The sequence below is a fragment of the Gobio gobio genome, assembly GCF_949357685.1.
Source record: "Gobio gobio genome assembly, chromosome: 20".
Taxonomy (NCBI): Eukaryota; Metazoa; Chordata; class Actinopteri; order Cypriniformes; family Gobionidae; genus Gobio; species Gobio gobio.
Window position 1 is genome coordinate 32,434,818 of NC_137113.1, and position 19,590 is coordinate 32,454,407.

General features: G+C 42.7%; 1 protein-coding gene across 3 annotated transcripts in view; it reads left to right on the forward strand.

Annotated features, from left to right (window-relative positions):
- The first annotated feature begins 1,186 nt into the window (after window positions 1-1,186).
- The window catches only part of LOC307143960 (tectonic-3-like), a 50,449-nt gene continuing 32,045 nt past the window's right edge, over window positions 1,187-19,590 (forward strand). For 2 of the 3 annotated variants that reach the window (XM_079845853.1, XM_079845854.1), the window contains exons 1-2: window positions 1,190-1,615; window positions 1,783-2,058. In XM_079845853.1, coding sequence (XP_079701979.1) covers window positions 1,402-1,615; window positions 1,783-2,058 — 490 coding nt within the window. In that variant the 5' untranslated portion in view covers window positions 1,190-1,401. Of the gene's footprint in view, window positions 1,616-1,782; window positions 2,059-19,590 lie in introns of all 3 variants that reach the window. The other variant, XM_079845852.1, reaches the window with a different exon arrangement.

Consider the following 19,590-nt stretch of genomic DNA (forward strand, 5'->3'; position numbering starts at 1 on the left):
TAAAGATGAAAGCAAAAGACGTAAAATCTAGAGGCATATATCAAAATTTCCAACAGTATATAACACACTGTAAAAAATCCAACTTATGTTTTGAATGACAAATTCAGCTTTTAAAGTTTATTCAACTAGTTAACATGAAAAAAGTTTGTACAACTAATTGACCCTAAGTTGAGAAAACTAAAAAATGTTCTGCAGCTGGTTGCCTTAAACTTTTAAGTTCTCTCAACTTTTTTTTTTTCACAGTGCAGTTATGATGACTCAATACCGATATATATAGATGCATCCAAAGATCCAATAACTGGAGCTGCATTCATCCCAAAATAAAATATTAACATACAAAAAAGACCTTCAGATAACATCTCAGTCTCACAATATATACTGCTGTCCAATAGTTTTTGATCAATAAGAATTTTTATGTTGTTAGAAGAAGTCTAACCAAGGCTACAATTATTTTATTAAAATACTAATAAAATACTAATAAAAAACAGTAATATTGTGAAATATTATTAAAATGTAAAATAACTATATATAGGCTATTTTAAAATTTATTTTAAATACATTTAAAATAAATTTGTTCAACGCTGAATTTTCAGCATCACTCTTCAGTTAACATGTTAGAACATGTCAATCATTCTAATATGATGATTTGCTGCTCAAAAAACATTTATGATTATTATCAATGTTGAAAACAGTTGTGTAAAACATTTTTTTTCAGGATTATTGGATGAATAGAAAGTTCAAAAGAACAGCATTTTAAATAGAATCTTTTGTAACATTATAAATGTATTTACTGTCACTTTTGATCAATTCAATGCATCCTTACTGAATAAATGTATTACTTTCTTTAAGTTCTTTCCCAAAATATTTTTTGCACGTTGGTACAATGTTGCAAAAGCTTTCTATTTCAGATAAATACTGTTCTTATATATGGAAACACTGAAAGGAATGAAAAGTGTCAAAGCATTATATTTGTAGCCGGAAGATTTTGGTTTTATAATAATAATAAAACTCCTTACGCCCCTACTTTTTGAATGTATGCTCAGTCTTGTTTGTAAATTTTTCAGTTATGAAAGCCTTTCTGTTAATGTTCAAAAAATATATTATAAAAAAACTGACATCCCAATAAGTTCACACCTCAGTCCAGAGGATGGCGGTAATGCACCTCGTTTGTAAACTGCCGATAAAAACCAGAAGAAGAAGCATGCATCGCTCAGCGTTTACATTTCCTTGACGACGGACTGGACGCTAATGTGTCTGTGTGATTTGAGTAAAGTAGATTGTAAATTACTTCATTATACAATTGAATGCTTATGAAATGACAGAGTGCAAACGACTTTTGAGACATCTTATTGAGGGGATTACTATCTAAAGTCATCCCGAATTAACAGATATCCTCAACAAATGTCGAAGGGTGTTTTCTGCCGTGTTTTCCAGTTAGTTTTGATCCCTATTGTTTTTCGTCAAACAACTTGTCAGAACACTGCACAACACCACTCAACCGATTCAACAAACTCTTCGGTTTCACCTTCACCCGACGTGCTGAATGTCACTTTCACAGATGGAAGTGCTGTTTCCCCCACTGATGCAACCAATGAGCCCATCATAAGTTCAGCGGGTAAGAGGATGAATTTATGTCAGTAACATTTCTACATCATATTTCTCCCCCTAAATCAAAATAAATTAAGCTGCTTCTGCATAAAGAAAGGTTTCGCCGTTTTAGGACCAGTTCAGACCGACATCCGTGTCGCGTTCTAATTCTCTTTGTATTTTCCTTTCCTTCAGTGACTGATTCTAAAAGCACGATACAGAGCATCACTGATCCGACTCCATTGAGCACCGATCTGAGCCCATATCCCTTCACTTTTACTGATAACGCACCTACTAACCAGTCACGATCAACAACAGAAGCGACTAATGACTTGAGGGCAGAAATTAACTCTTCATATTCAAAAAACTCAACTGACCCATCTGCAACTGCTATACCGAAGGATACATTCAAAGATGGTAGTGCGGTTCTGCCCACTGATGCCACCATAGAGCCCATCAAAAGCCCTTTGGGTAAGTCGAAAAAAGCTGAATCTCATAAAGATATTGTTGTTCATAAATTAACCCTATTTTTAGTAGGAACAATTTTTGCAATGTGACATTCTCATGACAGTTAAAGCATTGGACTAGCTATCAAATTTGTATATATTTTTTTGCAAATCAGATACATTTGATGTAGGGGTGGGGGATATGACCAAAATCTTATATCATGATTAAAGTCATTTTATTTCACGATAATATATATATATATATATATATATATATATATATATATATATATATATATATATATATATATATATATATATATATATATATATATATATATATATTAGTGGTCAGGGTTCCTACGGGGTTTGGAAAAGTATGGAATTTGATTTGAGTAATTTCCAGGTCTGGAAAAGTATGGAAAAAATAAATCAGAGTATGGAAAAATATTTATGTTTCCAGACTATTGTCCCTATTTCATTTTCTAAATATAAAATTAAGAATTTCTAAATGTACATAATAAATATATACACAATCGTTTTTTTCAATGAATGAATAACTTGTAGCCTAGCTATGGCAGTAAAGGTCAGGCCTGTGTGTTCCTTCCTTTTCTCAGTTCAACAGTGGTTAACACAGCACTTTGTAGTTTGAGAAAGCAAGTTGGGTTTGAGGATAAAACAGAGTCGATAGTGGAGTCCTTAAAGGAATAGTACACCCAAAATGAAAATGTGTCATTTATTCACCCCTATGTCTTTCAAAACCATAAGACTTTATTATATTAACATTTTAAATATTTTAAATCTGAGAGATTTCAGTCCCTTTATTAAAGGACTTGTTCACCCCAAAATGAAAATGTCCTAATCATTTACTCACCTCTATGCCATCCAAGATATCCATGACTTACTTTCTTCAGTGAAAGATAAATTAAGGTTTTGAGCAACAAACTGAGTTGGTTGCCATTTTGGATGGCATTGGGGTGAGTAAATGATTAGGACATTTTCATTTTGAGGTGAACTAATCCTTTAAATATCTTCATGTGTCCAAGATTTCCAAGATTAACAAAAGTCTTATTAGTTTAGAATGACATGAGGGTAAGTAAATTATGATAGAAATTAAATTTTTGGGTAAATTAATAACCCTTTAAAAAAATTGTGACTGATTTAGCATTTTGATCGTTAAGGTCACAAAAGGCAATATTTTAATATAGGATTTCTAAATATTAGATAGCCTACATAGAGGTTTTGACTCCGAGTGTAACATACTTGTCGGCGCCGATAGCATTGTGGGTAAGTGCGTCGCCATGTAGTGCTGTTGTGCTTCGGGAGACCCGAGTTCGATTCCTGCCTCGTGGACTTTTCCCAATCCCGCCCCCCTCTCTTTCCCACCTTACTTCCTGTCTAGCTACTTTCCTATCCTAATAAAAGGCAAAAACGCCAATACTAAATCTTTAGAATGTAACACTTGTTAGCAGTTGAATTTGAAAACATTTTATCAGAACAAGTTAAATATGGTCGGAAAAATCTGTAGGAAGTCTGGAAATTCGAGTCTGGAAAAGTATGGAATTTTGAAATGAAAATTGTGTAGGAACCCTGAGTGGTGGGCATAGATTAACTTTTTAATATAGATTCATTCCTAAATTAATCTAGATTAAAATGGCTCATATGAATTCTGCCGAAGGCATTCAGAATATGTGTGCTACCCAAATAATGACTAAAAGTAAGTCTTTGCGAGTTTGCGGGTTTCTCAAGCCAGGTGGCGCATTAGACCAGGGGCTCATCTTCTGTTTCCAAAATGCATCACAAACTGCTTGAGAAAGCTGTTCTACTATGCTAAATTGGTGATGAAAATAAATTAATTTCAATAAGATGTGTTTAAGACTTGTGTTTACAAACTGTTTATTCAGTTAAACATGAATTTTGAACTGTAGACCTAGTACACAAGAGGTGGTGATGAACTGTTTACAGTCAGTAGCTTTGTGTCAATCAGTCCAAGCTCTATTTATCCTTCTTCCACCAGTCACTCAGCAGACCAGCTTGTTCACATTTTCTGGTGACAAACTAGATCTCCTCTTCCACAATATGGCCTGCTAAAGAAAAAAGTCTCTCGCATGGGACAGTTGTGGTAGGAGTCCCCAAGTACAGGCAATTTGGGCCATCTTATCATAGACAGCAGTGTGCTCTGACCACCACTTCAGTGGACACTGATCTAGACTGGCACTGGGCTCTACCTTGTTCCTCTCCACAGTATTGTCTTCTGGTGTCTCCTCATCTGATGATTCTTAGTCTGATCCTATCAGTAGCAGGGCTGTTTTCATCTTTGGTGGCTCAGGGTTCTCCTCCCCGAGTGGCTGCAGAGCAGGTTTTTCTCCCTTCACCAACTCACTTAGCTTTGCCCACACTGACTGCCTTTCTGCTCTGGGCAAGCACTTGAGGTCCTTAAATGGTGGATCTAGAACAGTCGCCACCTTTGATGAATAAAAAATAATAATTATCGATTGATGAAAATTTCACTTTCCAAATCCAACCTCCATATTTCTTCATGACTCATTAATCTATTCATTGACCGATCTACTGGCTTAACAGTCTATAATGGTCAAACAATGCAGTTATCTTCTGGTCTGACATACCTTAAGCCATTCCAGGTTCATATTCTCCCTCCGCTGGTTGAGGTCCTTGGTGAAGGCAGCCTTGAATCGCACAATATAGGCAGGATCATCATCTGAGATCTTCATTGCGTGCTGGAGGTGGCACAGGGCAGGTAGAACCACAGAGCAGGATACATACTTATCCCCACCAAGGAGCTCAGTGATGTACCTACACACACACACACACACACACACACACACACACACACACACACACACACACACACACACACACACACACAGAAACAGAGCAATAAATAATTAATGACTGATTCATTTAACTCAGATTACACATTTTTAAAGTGACATTTAAAAGAACTTGTATGCCAATTCATGAACCCGCTATCTTTGTAGACCATACCTGCATGCCTCCAGCAGTTTCTCTAGCTTTGCCAACTTCTCATATTCAGCATTTGTTGGGAGGGCCAGATTGTGCTTCTGCTGAGACAGCATTGTGTGCAGTGCGTCTCTGTTGCGCCTCACGCGCTTGATCATCTCAAGGGTGGAATTCCACCGTGTTGGAACATCTTGCACGAGTGGCTCCTGAACTTGTCCAAGGGAGGCTTGCTGGACATTCAGCTCATCTGAGTTGGCCGGACTCTGTTTGAAATGTCCGACCACTTTACGGCACTTGGCCAGTGCACCATAAAAACCACCTTCCCGAAGTGACATTACAATAGCTCTCTGTACAACATGCGCAACACAGGGCAAATGCTCGAATGGCAGTATCCTCCCTGCTGCCACCATATTAGGAGCGCTGTCTGTTCCAATAGTGCTGATTTTGTCAGCTATCCCCCACTGATTAGCGACGTTGAGAAACTGCCTGGCACACGCTTCTGCAAAGTGACGCTCCTCTGTTTTCATCACACCTAACGGACAGACAAAATAGATCAGAATAAGTACACTACTAGTAGTAAACAACTAGCAATCATCAAGAAGCAAACATAATGTGGTGGTAATACGTGGTGTCGTGGTAATGAATAGGCTAAGTAATTAAATAAAATTATGTAATTTAAAATTACTTAACGTAGCCTACCTAAAGCGATGAGGTGTACAGTGACGCCGAGGTAGTTATCGTTGTTGACAGATGACCAATGGTCCCCAGTCAGTGCTACACACCTCGCCTCTACCATCTTCTCATCTTTTGCGGCTTTCTCTGTGGCGTGCTGGTCATGTATTCTCCTCATGATAGTTCGCCTCGCAGGTAGTTTGTAAGATGGGTCACCTGTGGCCGCCTGGAGAACAAGCTCGAGCCCATCATCTTCAACCAAGCTGATGGGCCGGCAGCTGGTGGCAATCCACTGAGCGAGGAGATTAGTTATCTTGGCTGATAAATTTTTCACTAAATTTTTCAACTAAACATCGAAATAAATCTAATTAATAAACTAAATTAACCATTTAAACTAAATTACTGATCGAATTATTGATCTAAAGCCCACACTGTCACTGTATGATAATTGAAATGAACTGATGACATCAGCGTTTTTTCCAGAATGGCTATACAGCTGAATAAAATTTCCTGTTTAACACTGTAAAGCTGCTTTGAAACAATCTACATTGTTAAAAGCGCTATATAAATAAAGTTGACTTGACTTGACTTGACTTGACTTGATAGAGCTGTGCTGACGGGCTTGCCTCGGTTGCACTCAAACATAGTAGTTTGACGACGACTCTTCCCCTACACTACATCAGTGCTTGGCCCAGCATTTTCCGCATTATCTAAGGGATGCTTTGCATTTAGGTGGTACTTGAGACTGGAAGAACTCCTACAGTAAACTAATTCCGCATTGCACAAGGTGCAAACAACCTTAGTCTTGTCGTGGTTTCCATTGGGAAGCTTCTTAAAAATACATTTTCCCTGAAGCAAACCCAGCGGCTTCATAGCTGTATCCATGTTAGCACGTCACGTTTGATGTGGTAATTTCACAGTAGGCATACACACAGGTTCGAAGACTCGCCCCCTACAGTGCAATTCGTCTAGGTATACATCCGCGCTAAAATATCAAGGTGAAAGTCATCATAGCTTGCGTAGTATAGACCCAGCTCCCAACCCAACTTTGAGAATAGATTAACGGCGGAATTTTTTTTATCGCCCGATAAGAATCTCACGTTAATGCAGCACGTTAACGCCGATAAAGGCCCACCTCTAATATATATATAAATATATATATATATATTAGTGCTGGGCATCGATTAAAAAAAATTAACTAATTAATCGCACTTTTTTCTGTAATTAATCGCGATTAATCGCAAGTTTTTAATATTTTACGGTTTTAATATTTTGATATTGTAATAATTTCAGTTACTCTCCAAATTAATGTATAAACAATTTAAAGACAGCATATTTTAAATATGTGTTGTATTGTCATATTTTTATGAATGAAGGCCAGTATCACTGATACTAAAGTGTCTATGAAACATTAATGACGTTACATTACAGTATAACTGAAAGCTCCCAATTTCAACATTTATTAGGCTTTAAAAAAACAACTTTTAATTTAAGTGAACTTAAAACAATCTTTACATAAACCCAAAATAATAAATGTTATATACCCATGGCCTTCCCTGTTAGACATACAGAAATGTAATAGTTATCTTTCTTAACTGCATAAATAATAAATTAAATATAGATGAATCATCATTAAAGCTACACTCTGTTCCCGTTGTTCTTTGATGAACATTAATGACAGGCATCATCAGAGCTCCTGTCACTTTAAGAACAGCCGCGGATCTCACGCGCTGTCCCGCGCATCTCATTTCCTCACAACTCTTTAAGTTCATTTAAGACGTTATTTAACTAATTTAAGACTCCTAATATGAGAATACTCAAAATCCTCTGTGTTATTGTTTGTTCAAGAGCAAAAGAGAACTCGATGTGAGCAGGAAACTGACGCGAGTCTATCTATGCGTCGAGTGTGTGTGTGTGTGTGTGTCCCTTGATTAGCTGACACGAGACGCATCCACACAGACAGGACACTGACACACACACACACACACACAGGGCCGGCTCTAGCTCTTTGGTTGCCCTAGGCGAGATTGAGTTTTGTGCCCCCCCCCTTAATTGTTAAGCCCACCGGCAACTATAGTTGCCAGTGTATAGTTGTCATTTTCCTTCTGTAAGTATTTTTCTAGATATTATCCATGTTTTACATCTTAATGACACACAAGCAGACAACCAAATAAAGGATTTCAAGAAGAAAAAAAAAATATTAACTTCCTTCCTGTCACATGAGACTGCCAACTTCCTACCCCTACTTCCAGGGAGCACAGCGAAGGCAAACCCTCCCAAAGAAAGGTAATTTTCATGTTACTAATAAGTATTTTTTGTTGACATATATATATATCAACATAATCATGAAGGTCTCTAGAATCATCCAAACAAAACACATCTTACAACAGATCTATAGTTTTTGTCAAACATAATAAATTTGATTATGAATAAAGATTGATCTGTTGAAAGCAGTTATTTTGAGTTAGATGCTAAATGTTCTCCTCTTATTCATATTTGACATTGAAGGGGTGCATACGACATTTTGCCCACCGGCAACTATAGTTGCCACAGATTCAAATACGAATTTTCAAGAAAAAATGCAAAAACCTGGGGAAAATAAATGCTGAACATGCCATTCAGAAAAAATTGGGCACAAATGGGTTAAGTATTTATAAAAACTATTTAAACAAAAATGCTCCTATTGTTACTCCAAGACTTAAAAAGCTAATTATGACTTAAATGATACACTCTAATAAATTGCACATACAAAAATGCTACAAAGAACGTTGGAGGATATTTAACAAATTATGACTCAAACTATGGATGAACAAACAAAAATGCTTTTATAGTCACTCCAACACTTAATCAAGAAAATTAAGACTTGAAGGATCAACTGCAATACATTGGTCATACACAAATGCTAGAAAGAATGTTCAAGGATATTTACCAAATATTAACTCCAAAAACTGTGCAAAAACTCTCTTAAGCACCTGTAAAGACACTTAAGCAAATGATGACCCATAAACTGGATTAACTATACCCTCTACAAACAAAAGTGCTATTATGGATACACTGTACTTACCACTACAAAATTAAAATATATAAGTTCTTGTAGCTCTATCCCTATCTTAAATAATAAAAGATGAACAGTTGTTTCTGGCATTTCTATTCACCTTGAAAATTGACGCAGCATTAAAATTTGGCTCATCTGGATTTCCTTATTGTCAGTGAAATTTGTAGTAATATGTAGATAACTAGCTAGCTAGTGATAGCTTAGTGACAGCAATAAAACGTCCAATGCCGTCCAATATTAGTTGATAATATCGATAATACGAAGTAAATTTATTTCGTTTGACACCTTTATGGCTGAGATGAGAAGACTTACCTCTATACTGGGCTTTCTTTTGATCGTCTGCCTTTCTCTTTTTCCGTCCCTGTGTACTCGAGGGTTTAGACCGCTTCATTTTTGAAGAACGCGCCAGTGCTGAGCACTTGCCTGACATAACGCCTGTGCTAGACAATATTCACTTTCAATTCAATCTAATAATCAGGTTAAGTAATTAAACTTGCGGCTGAGGGGGCGCCCAAGGATGATCATGTTTAATAAACAGTATGTTTTATTTCGCTTGTTTTAATTCTATGCTTAATGGGAAGTAAGTTTAAGGGCGCCACTAGAGGGCGCCTGGCTGCGCCCCCAACACATTTGTCGCCCTAGGCAACCGCCTAGCTCGCCTATCTGTGCGTTCACACCGCCGCCGGCGAGAGCGTCAAAGTGGCCGGAAGTCATTCATTCTCAATGGGAGCCCGGCGGCGAGCTCCGGCGAGAGCGGCGCGGCGCGTCTTGGACGATTTGGGCGTCAAGGAGAGTTGAAGTCAGGTCAACTTTATGGTAATGAGCTATGACGCGGTTCGGCGGCAGCCGGCGGCAACCAATGGGAATGTAGTAGTGCTCCGCTTGAGATGATTCTAGAGAACGCAGCGCTGTAAACTTCGGTTCCGACCACATTAGTTCCCAAGCAAAATAGAGGAGGTTGATCACTGCTGGTGCGGCGGGTTTGATAAGAAGACGTGCAACATTATTTATCCACCACACAAATGGCTTTTAATTGGTTTATTTCGTTAGCAAACATGTAACTATAATTGTTAAGTTCTTTCCATCGATCTGCTTTTTTTAAACTTTCACATTTAAATTATTTCATGAGGTTATATTATACGGTTATACCCTACTTGTGGTCAGTCAGCACAAATGCCGGTCAACATGAATGTTTGCTTTGCAGCCCCTTTAAATGCCGTTTCAAAAAAGACCAAGCATTCGATCTACGTCAGAGCGGCAGCGCGTCCACGAATCTTTCTACAGCGTCGATGGCAGGGCGGCCAGAGCGAAGTTTGACGCTCTCGCCGGCGGCGGTGTGAACGCACAGTATAGCAAACGCCGGCCCTGCACACACACACACACACACACACACACACACACACACAGGACTTTGGCATACAGCGCGTTCGCTTGTGTCTTGTCACGCTTGGAAGCATTTACATGAATAAGAGCGTGATGATCATGTAATGCTAAGCAAAAATGGATATAAAAACGGACAATGCGTTATTTGCGTTAAATATTTTAATTGCGTTAAGCTGAAAAAATTAATCGCCCGCGTTAACGCGTTAATTTGCCCAGCCCTAATATATATATATATATATATATCACAATCACAATATAGTTATGTTTGCTTTGAATAAGGTTATGTTATCTTAATTTTTGATACCACTGAAATTTAATAATTCGTATCACCATTTTCAATATAATTTTAAAAACTAATACTAGCCTTAAAAAAACTCTCAAGCTTACTGAAGACAAATAAACAGTGATAAAGAAAGAGCAAAGAAACCCAACTACAACAGAATAAAGACAAATGAAATAGATCTACCTGAAAAATTCCAAGTACTAGAAATACAACATAAAATGTAATCAAATGTATAAAAAATGCATAGTCTTTATTAAATATACATTTATTCTTATTAAAGTTACAAAAGTGATTCAGTCAAGATCAGTGAGAGATTTTCTCTCTTTTTTGTTTTTTCTTTAAGACCGACGGTCACATTGACACATAGGAATGTGTATTTAAATTTCAAGCACAATTAGGCGGCAAAAAACAATCAGTTCAGTACTCTCTATGAGTAGCGGCTGCATGTTGCGAGTCTCTCAGACAGAGCTCAGAAACAGTCTTTCAGAGAGTATGCACATACAGGTGAAACTCGAAAAATTAGAATATTGTGCAAAGTTAATTTATTTCAGTAATTCAACTTAAAAGGTGAAATTAATATATTATATAGAATAGGGCTGGGTGATATGGCCCCAAAAAATTATCACAATATAATTTTCCATATCAGTCGATATCGATAATTATCACGATAAATGTAAAATCTTTATTTCTTTAAAGTTTAAAGGCATATTTTTGCTCCTGAGTGAAAGATAGAAAACAGATAGTTAATGTCTCTGTTACGTATGGTAACCCTCGTTCCCTGAAGGAGGGAACGGAGACGTATGTCGGTAATACAGACGAATTGGGATCACTTTAGAGAGCCCCTATCAGCTTCGAGATTTAGAGAAGAGGCCAATGGGCCATTGGCGTGCGAGATTTGCATCTCGCGCTCCGCCCCGCGCCGCGGGTATAAATAGGAAGCGAGAGCATCGCACTGATGTTTTTCACTGAGGAGCCGAACTAGTGGCTCAGCCCTGCAGTGATGGAAGGAACTGTGGCGACGGGACGTACGTCTCCGTTCCCTCCTTCAGGGAACGAGGGTTACCATACCTAACCGAGACGTTCCCTTTCAGTCGGTCACTACGGCGTACGTCGGTAGTACCGACGAATTGGGATCCCTATGGAAAACGCCACAGTTACTACCACTTCCAGCGCCCAGCGAGAGCCCCTCAGACCCCGTTCTGATGCGGGCGGGGAGATTCACGCAGGGAGAGTCACACTGCTGTTCCGCAAGACCCATTCAGCAGATTTATTGGATAATGCTGGGAAAGCGTGCCCGGAGGGACGCTGCGTAAGCCACATCATGCTCGGAGGGAGTTACCATGTGGAGAGTACACGTATGGGCTGGCCGTGGGCAGCACAACATACGGAAGTCCCAGAGGTGGCCCCGGCCTATTACTGGTGGGGGAACGACACCGTACTGAGACGGCAGAGAAACTCTGCCAAGGGAAAGACACGAGCTCGCCGTAGGGAGCTGTACCGTGGAGAATACACATATGGGACCGCCGTAGGGGTCACGACATACGGAACCCAGTCTGACACAAGTTCCACCAATGCATACAAGTGCCAGACCTGGCTCCGCCACATCCGACTGCCGAGGGGTGCGGAGGACTCAACAGGGTTCACCAATCCTGGGAACTCGACTGGAGAATATAGCGCACGTATCCGTTCCATGGGGAAGGGAGTGGCGCAGCAAGCCGACACTAGAACAAGAGCTTCAGTATTGCTGACTATGGGAAGCGAGCACACAAGAAGCAACCGGTTCCACACGTAGGCTATAAAACCTAGCGAACGTGTTGGTGTCACCCAGCCCGCAGCTCTACAAATATCTGGCAGCGAGGCGCCACGAGCCTGCGGCCATCCACTATCCAGTGGGCCATCCTCTGCTTGGAGACAGCCTTTCCCTTCTGCTGTCCTCCGTAACAGACGAAGAGCTGCTCTGAGGTCCTAAAGCTTTGCGTTCTGTCAACATAGACGCGCAGGACGCGAACTGGACAGAGAAAAGCCAGGGCTGGGTCTGCCTCCTCCGAAGGCAACGCTTGCAGGCTCACCACTTGGTCCCGGAAGGGAGTAGTGGGAACCTTGGGCACATATCCAGGCCGGGGTCTCAGGGTTACCTGAGAGTCACCTAGCCCGAATCCCAGGCACGATTTGTCGACCGAAAATGCCTGCAGGTCCCCTACCCTCTTAACTGAGGCCAATGCAATCAGGATTATTGTCTTTAGAGACAATATCTTAAGCTCCGCTGACTGTAAAGGCTCAAAGGGCGCCCTTTGCAGTGCGGTCAGCACCAGAGTCAAGTCCCAAGAGGGTATAAAGGGAGGACGAGGCGGATTTAATCTCCTCGCCCCCCTCAGGAACCTTACGATCAGATCGTGCTTGCCTAAGGACTCACCATTAACCAGGTCATGATTTGCGGCTAAGGCGGCAACATACACCTTGAGGGTGGAGGGAGACAGCTTTCGCTCCAACCCGTCTTGAAGAAAAGAGAGCACAGATCTGACCGAACACTTTAGGGGGTTTTCTCGGTGAGAAGAGCACCAGTCGACGAACAGGTTCCACTTCAATGCATATAGCCGTCTCGTAGAGGGGGCTCTGGCAGAAGTGATGGTGTCAACTACCCCTTGCGGTAGGTCACCTAAAAACCTCCACATCCCGTCCAGGGACCAGACATGGAGTTTCCAGAGGTCTGGACGCGGGTGCCACAGGGTGCCGCGTCTCTGAGTCAGGAGGTCCTTCCTCAGAGGAATGGGCCAAGTAGGTGCTGTCGCGAGGAGCACTAGTTGCGGGAACCAAGTCCTGTTGGGCCAGTACAGAGCTACCAAGAGGAGCTGCTCCTCGTCCTCCCTGACCTTGCACAGTGTCTGTGCAAGAAGGCTCACTGGGGGGAACGCATATTTGCGTAGGCCCTGGGGCCAGCTGTATGCCAGGGCATCCGTGCCGAGGGTTCCCTCGTTCAGGGAATAGTACCACTGGCAGAGGGTCGTGTCGGGGCGGCAAACAGATCGATCTGTGCGGCCCCAAAGCGACCACCTCAGCTGGACCACCTGGGGGTGGAGTCTCCACTCCCCGGGCAGCACGGGCAACCGTGACAGCTCGTCGGCCGCACGATTGAGCGGGCCCGAAATGTGGATGGCACGAAGGGACCTCCGATGCTTCTGACTCCACAGGAGATGGCGGGCGAGTTGGGACATGCGGCGGGAGCTTAGACCACCCTGTTTGTTGATGTACGCAACGGCCGCAGTGCTGTCCGTCCGGACCAGAACGTGCTTGTCTTTGAGCGGCCCCTTGAGGCGGCTGAGAGCAAGACGAACTGCCAGCAACTCCAGGCAATTGATATGCCATTGCAGTTGGGGCCCCGTCCACAGACCCGAAACTGCAAGCCCGTTGTACGTGGCACCCCAGCCCGTGGATGAGGCATCCGTGGAGACAACAGAATGCCTGGACACTTGTTCTAGAGGCACTCCTGCCCGTAGAAATGAAGGGTCCGACCACGGGCTGAAGGTTTGGCGGCATCTCGGCATCACTTGGACATGGAGGAATCCGCTGTGCCACGCCCACCTCGGGACTCGGTCGTGTAGCCAGTGTTGAAGCGGTCTCATATGGAGCAGTCTTAGCGGCGTTACTGCGGCTGCTGCTGCCATATGCCCCAGGAGCCTCTGAAATTGTTTCAGTGATACCACTGTACTGCGTTTGAACGTATTCAAGCAGCTCAACACCGACTGGACGCGCTCCTCGGTGAGGCGAGCTGTCATGGCTACCGAGTCGATCTCCATCCCGAGAAAAGAGATCCTCTGTACGGGACAGAGTTTGCTCTTCTCCCAGTTGACCCGAAGACCCAACCGGCTGAGGTGCCGAAGCACCATGTCCCTGTGTTCACACAACTGCTCCCGCGACTGGGCAAGAATCAGCCAGTTGTTGAGAAAGCGAACACCACGCTCTCTCATGGGAGCAATGGCCGCCTCCGCGACTTTCGTGAAGACACAGGGCGACAGGGACAGCCCGAAGGGCAGGACTTTGTACTGATATGCTCGTCCGTCGAATGCAAAGCGTAGAAACGGTCTGTGTCGTGGGAGAATCGAGACATGAAAGTACGCTGCAAACCAAATCTCGCGGACGGACGCACCTGAAGATGCGTTTCTGCGTTAACATACGGAACGGCATCCTGTGGAGAGAGCCGTTCAGGTAACGCAGATCCAAGATTGGCCGTAGCCCGCCGCCTTTCTTGGGTACAATGAAGTACGGGCAGTAGAACCCGGACTTCATATCGGCTGGAGGGACCGGCTCTATCGCGTCCTTCGCCAGTAGGACAGCGATCTCCGCCTGAAGCACAGGGGCATCCACCTACGCAACAGACGTGAAGTGAACGCCCCCGAACTTGGGCGGACGGATGACCCAGCAAGACGGGCTGGGGAGCGCTAGCCAGGCCCCCAGACCAAACAAGCGGGGTCATCGGTACCACAGACGTACCCGCAGCAGGGCAGCGAGGCGGAACGCAGGGACCCCAGGATGACATGGGAGTGGTCCGTGTAGGGGTCTGGGTCTGACACACGACCTGCATCCGCTGAGGGGGTGTGCGAGTGTGGGAAGGCCACTTGAGTGCGTTCCCACAGCCGGCACCCCCTGCTGGCGATTTGGAGAGGCACCAGAGGCTGACAAGGCATGGGAGCGTTGTACACCGCCAAGCGCGCTCTCCAAATGAAGGAGGGGCTGAACGTGGCAAGGCTTTTGTGGCGTTGCACACGGTCTGCCTCACCCTCTTCCTCAGCGGGGAACAAGAGCAGCGAGGCATAGCATCGCGCACTGTCGTCCACGCACCGCTGAGAAGAGGGGAATGAGAGTGGCGAGGCTTGTAGCGTCACACACTGCCATTCTCGCCCTCTTGTGGGGAGGGGAATGAGAGCGGCGAGGCTTGTAGCGTCACACGCTGCCATTCCTGAACTCCCAAGACCCAGAGATATTGGAACTGCTCTTTTTTTATATATATATATATTATTTTTGGGTACCACTGGCTGTTTTTAACCCCAGTGGCGGAACAGAATTACTAATGGTTTTCTACCCGGCCCTCCTCCGGGGAAAGAACAGTTCCGAACCAAATCCGGGTCAATGGTGTTTCTGGACCAGGGTGGACATCGTCTAGCCAAGGGCCAGCGCCGTGCGCAGCTCAACCTCGGCTCAGAACTACCCTTGTGCACTAAGCAGGGCAGAGGTGGCCTGCCAGTGGCACTGCCACCCCACCGATGAGGGTAGTGAGAGAGAGGAAAACTTTATACAGATTATGGCCCTATTGTTGTTCCATATTTTTGCACCAATAGTTCCACAACGCAAAAGCCTTCCAACGCACATCCGGGAAAGGCAAGGGGCAGGCAAGGTGATTTATGCGTTGCACTATGCCTCAGCCACCCGGGAAAGCATGGCTGTCGAGTATGAATCGGATTCAGCACGAGCGCCCACTATTATAGTGGGAATCTCAGCATCATCTTCATTTTCAACACATAACAGCCCTCTCTCCGATGCAGCGATTGACATCTGTCCTCTGCTAGAGCCCCAAACGAAACGCTAGGTCCCTTTTTAAGGACCAGCAATCCCATCTGTAAGCTACCAGCAGACACGTGAGACAGTGGGCGTGGCCGTGAGACGGCACACGGCGCGCTGAACACTCAAGCCCTTATGAAAAAGGCAAGACGAACAACGCGCCGACGTGGCTATGCTCACCCACAAACACAGTCTTGCGAAGGCGCCGAGTTACACGCGCTGAGCTGCCGTGGCAACCCGTGCTGTTACCCGGCAGCTAGACGGCACACGGCGCGCTGAACACTCAATCCCTCACGCGGAAGGTGAGATGACCAGTGCGTCGACGTGATCCGGTTCCCCTGAGAGAACAAGGATCACCCACGAAAACGGTCTCAACATGTTTATGCGAGAGGGATCGTGGCCAGCAGGACAGGAAACAACCGCATCCAGAAACGCACTGGTGGAATGACGTCTTGAAAAAGACGCAGTGTCACACCCGTGTTGCTCTTTTTGTGAGGAAACACTCTTTTCAGAAGTGCTGAAGAACCCAGGACAGACCGCGGCAACACACAGGAGATAGTGCAGCCTGTGTTTGCACTCAAGGAAACGCCCACCGATACCAACGGTGCTGTTTAAACAGCAAATGTTTCATTGCAGCTGAGTTCTCGTGGTTGCACTGGAGAAATGCCGTCACACCAGCACAGCGTCCTCAAAGTTCTCTGTTGATTCTTCTCTGATAGGTAAACAGGAAGTTTTTGACTCTTCATCTACGCCGTTCGGCTCCGAAGTGAATGAGGTCAGTGCGATGCTCTCGCTTCCTATTTATACCCGCGGTGCGGGGCGGAGCGCGAGATGCAAATCTCGCACGCCAATGGCCCATTGGCCTGTTCTCTAAATCTCGAAGCTGATAGGGGCTCTCTAAAGTGATCCCAATTCGTCGGTATTACCGACGTACGTCGTAGTGACCGACAGAAAGGGAACTGTGGTTTTAAACTATCCTTTATTAACACTTCCCAAAAAGGTGAACAATTGATCAAAACTTGATTTATTTATTACTAATAAAATAAATATTAATAGAGTAGTATATTATTAATATAAATAGAATATAAATAGAATAGGCCTATATAAAATAAATATCTATAGTAAAATCTAAAACTGCAATGATATACAGGTGCTGGTCATATAATTAGAATATCATCAAAAAGTTGATATATTTCCCTAATTCCATTCAAAAAGTGAAACTTGTATATTATATTCATTCATTACACACAGACTGATATATTTCAAATGTTTATTTCTTTTAATTTTGACGATAATTAACTGACAACTAAGGAAAATCCCAAATTCAGTATCTCAGAAAATTAGAATATTACTTAAGACCAATACAAAGAAAGGATTTTTAGAAATCTTGGCCAACTGAAAATTATGAACATGAAAAGTATGAGCATGTACAGCACTCAATACTTAGTTGGGGCTCCTTTTGCCTGAATTACTGCTGCAATGCGGCGTGGCATGGAGTCGATCAGTCTGTGGCACTGCTCAGGTGTTATGAGAGCCCAGGTTGCTCTGATAGTGGCCTTCAGCTCTTCTGCATTGTTGGGTCTGGCATATCGCATCTTCCTCTTCATAATACCCCATAGATTTTCTATGGGGTTAAGGTCAGGCGAGTTTGCTGGCCAATTAAGAACAGGGATGGTCCTTAAACCAGGTACTGGTTGCTTTGGCACTGTGTGCAGGTGCCAAGTCCTGTTGGAAAATGAAATCTGCATCTCCATAAAGTTGGTCAGCAGCAGGAAGTAGGGCTGCTCGATTATGGAAAAAATCATAATCACGATTATTTTGGTCAATATTGAAATCACGATTATGTAACACGATTATTTCACATGACTTTGGGAATGTGTTGCATTTATTAAAAAGACACCTTTTAACAATTCAATTGAAATTGTAACATTTGTTGTACTTTTTGAACTATTAAAATAAATAATATAACATATTCAAATCAAAGTATAAAAGTATTCAAGTAAAAATGTTAACCACAAATAAATAAGATCAACAATATGGTTTGGCTAGATATGCTTTTCAGGTATTAGTTTTCAGGTACAGAAATGTATCAAATGTAAAATAACATTGCATATTTGAGTGCATAAATTAAAGATTAATCCTATTAAACTTACAAAAGCTATTCAATCAAGAGCAGTGAGTGATGTCCTTGTCTTTTGTTGTTTGACATTAAACAGACAGCAGTAAAGGCTACTGCCCCTTTAAGACCTAATGCTCGGATATGCGTCGTCTTTCTCGACTGTACAAAGTTTACTTAAGGCATATACAGACTATGTCTGCTAGGATATTCATCAAGATGGACATGTTGACATACTTTGTGTGAGTTTGTCCGTTCAAGAGCAAGACTTGAAAGAGAACTCAATATTTACCCGGGTGATGACGGCAAAAATTACTGGTCATATTCGAAAATATGGCAGCACTCGCATGCATTGAACAAAGTTTACAAAGAGGAAATTATTTGAAAAATATGAAGGAAAAAAAAGGATGTTTACACTGCACCCCTGCTCTTGTCAGTTTTTGTCTCTTTATTAGACTGTCATAGGTCACTCTGTGTTTAATTTTCAAGTGGTTAAACAAATTCGTGGTGTTCCCTTCCGTTGCAGCCACTACCATGTAGCAAATCTTGCACGTAGCATGTTTCTGCTCGTCGTCTGATTCCTCGAAGCCAAACTGTTCCCAGACAACGGAGTTGGTTTTGCCTTTTTTGCTCACCAAACGCTGCTGTAACTGCCCTCCTTCTGCCATCTTTACTCGCGCAGAGTTTTTAAATTCCAGCGGATGATATGCACACGAGTCACTCGACTTGAGAGAGTTTGTGGCTTCGGGAGGGACGGATGTGCGCGTGCGCGTTTCATTCAGAACGCAAGACAAAGAGTGTTCTTGCAAAACTGAACATGGCAAAATAATAGTTTTTTCTCGATTGTACTATTTTGGTGATCGTTGGGAGCCAAAATCGAAATCGAAATTCAATTAATTGCACAGCCCTAAATTGCTCATTATGGTCTTATCTAGATTGCTCTTTTTCATGAGGGTGCTTAACTACTGCGGTTTTAAGGGAGTTTGGAAAAGTCCCAGAAAGAAGTGAGGCGTTTACCACTTCTAGGAGATCTGCTTCTAAACAGTTGAACACACTTTTGAAAAATGAAGTGGGGAGTGTGTCAAGGGGCGCAGGTTGATTTGTTTTTAAGGTGCTGTACCGTTTCTTCTAAAATTTTATTGTCGATTGCTTTGAAATCAGACATGGTGACTAATTTCTGAAATTGTGGACGAGTCTGTCTGACCTCAGCATAGCATGAGGATATACTGATCGCTTGTGACTGTATCTGACTCTACAAGGTTGGGTTCGGGCGCCAGGGGTAAAAACCACCACAATTATTTAGTTAAATTAATCATTAGAGTCATTACATATGTTGTATGAATCAAATAGAACAAGAAACCACAAAAAGTTGATTTGAAAGTTCTCTATTCAAATTCAATTCCAGTCATGTTGCATATCTCAATACATCATTCAATTCAAAAGAGAAAACAAAACAAAATACATAAATTATTAATTTCAAACCCAGAAACATTTACCTTTTAATTACCTCACA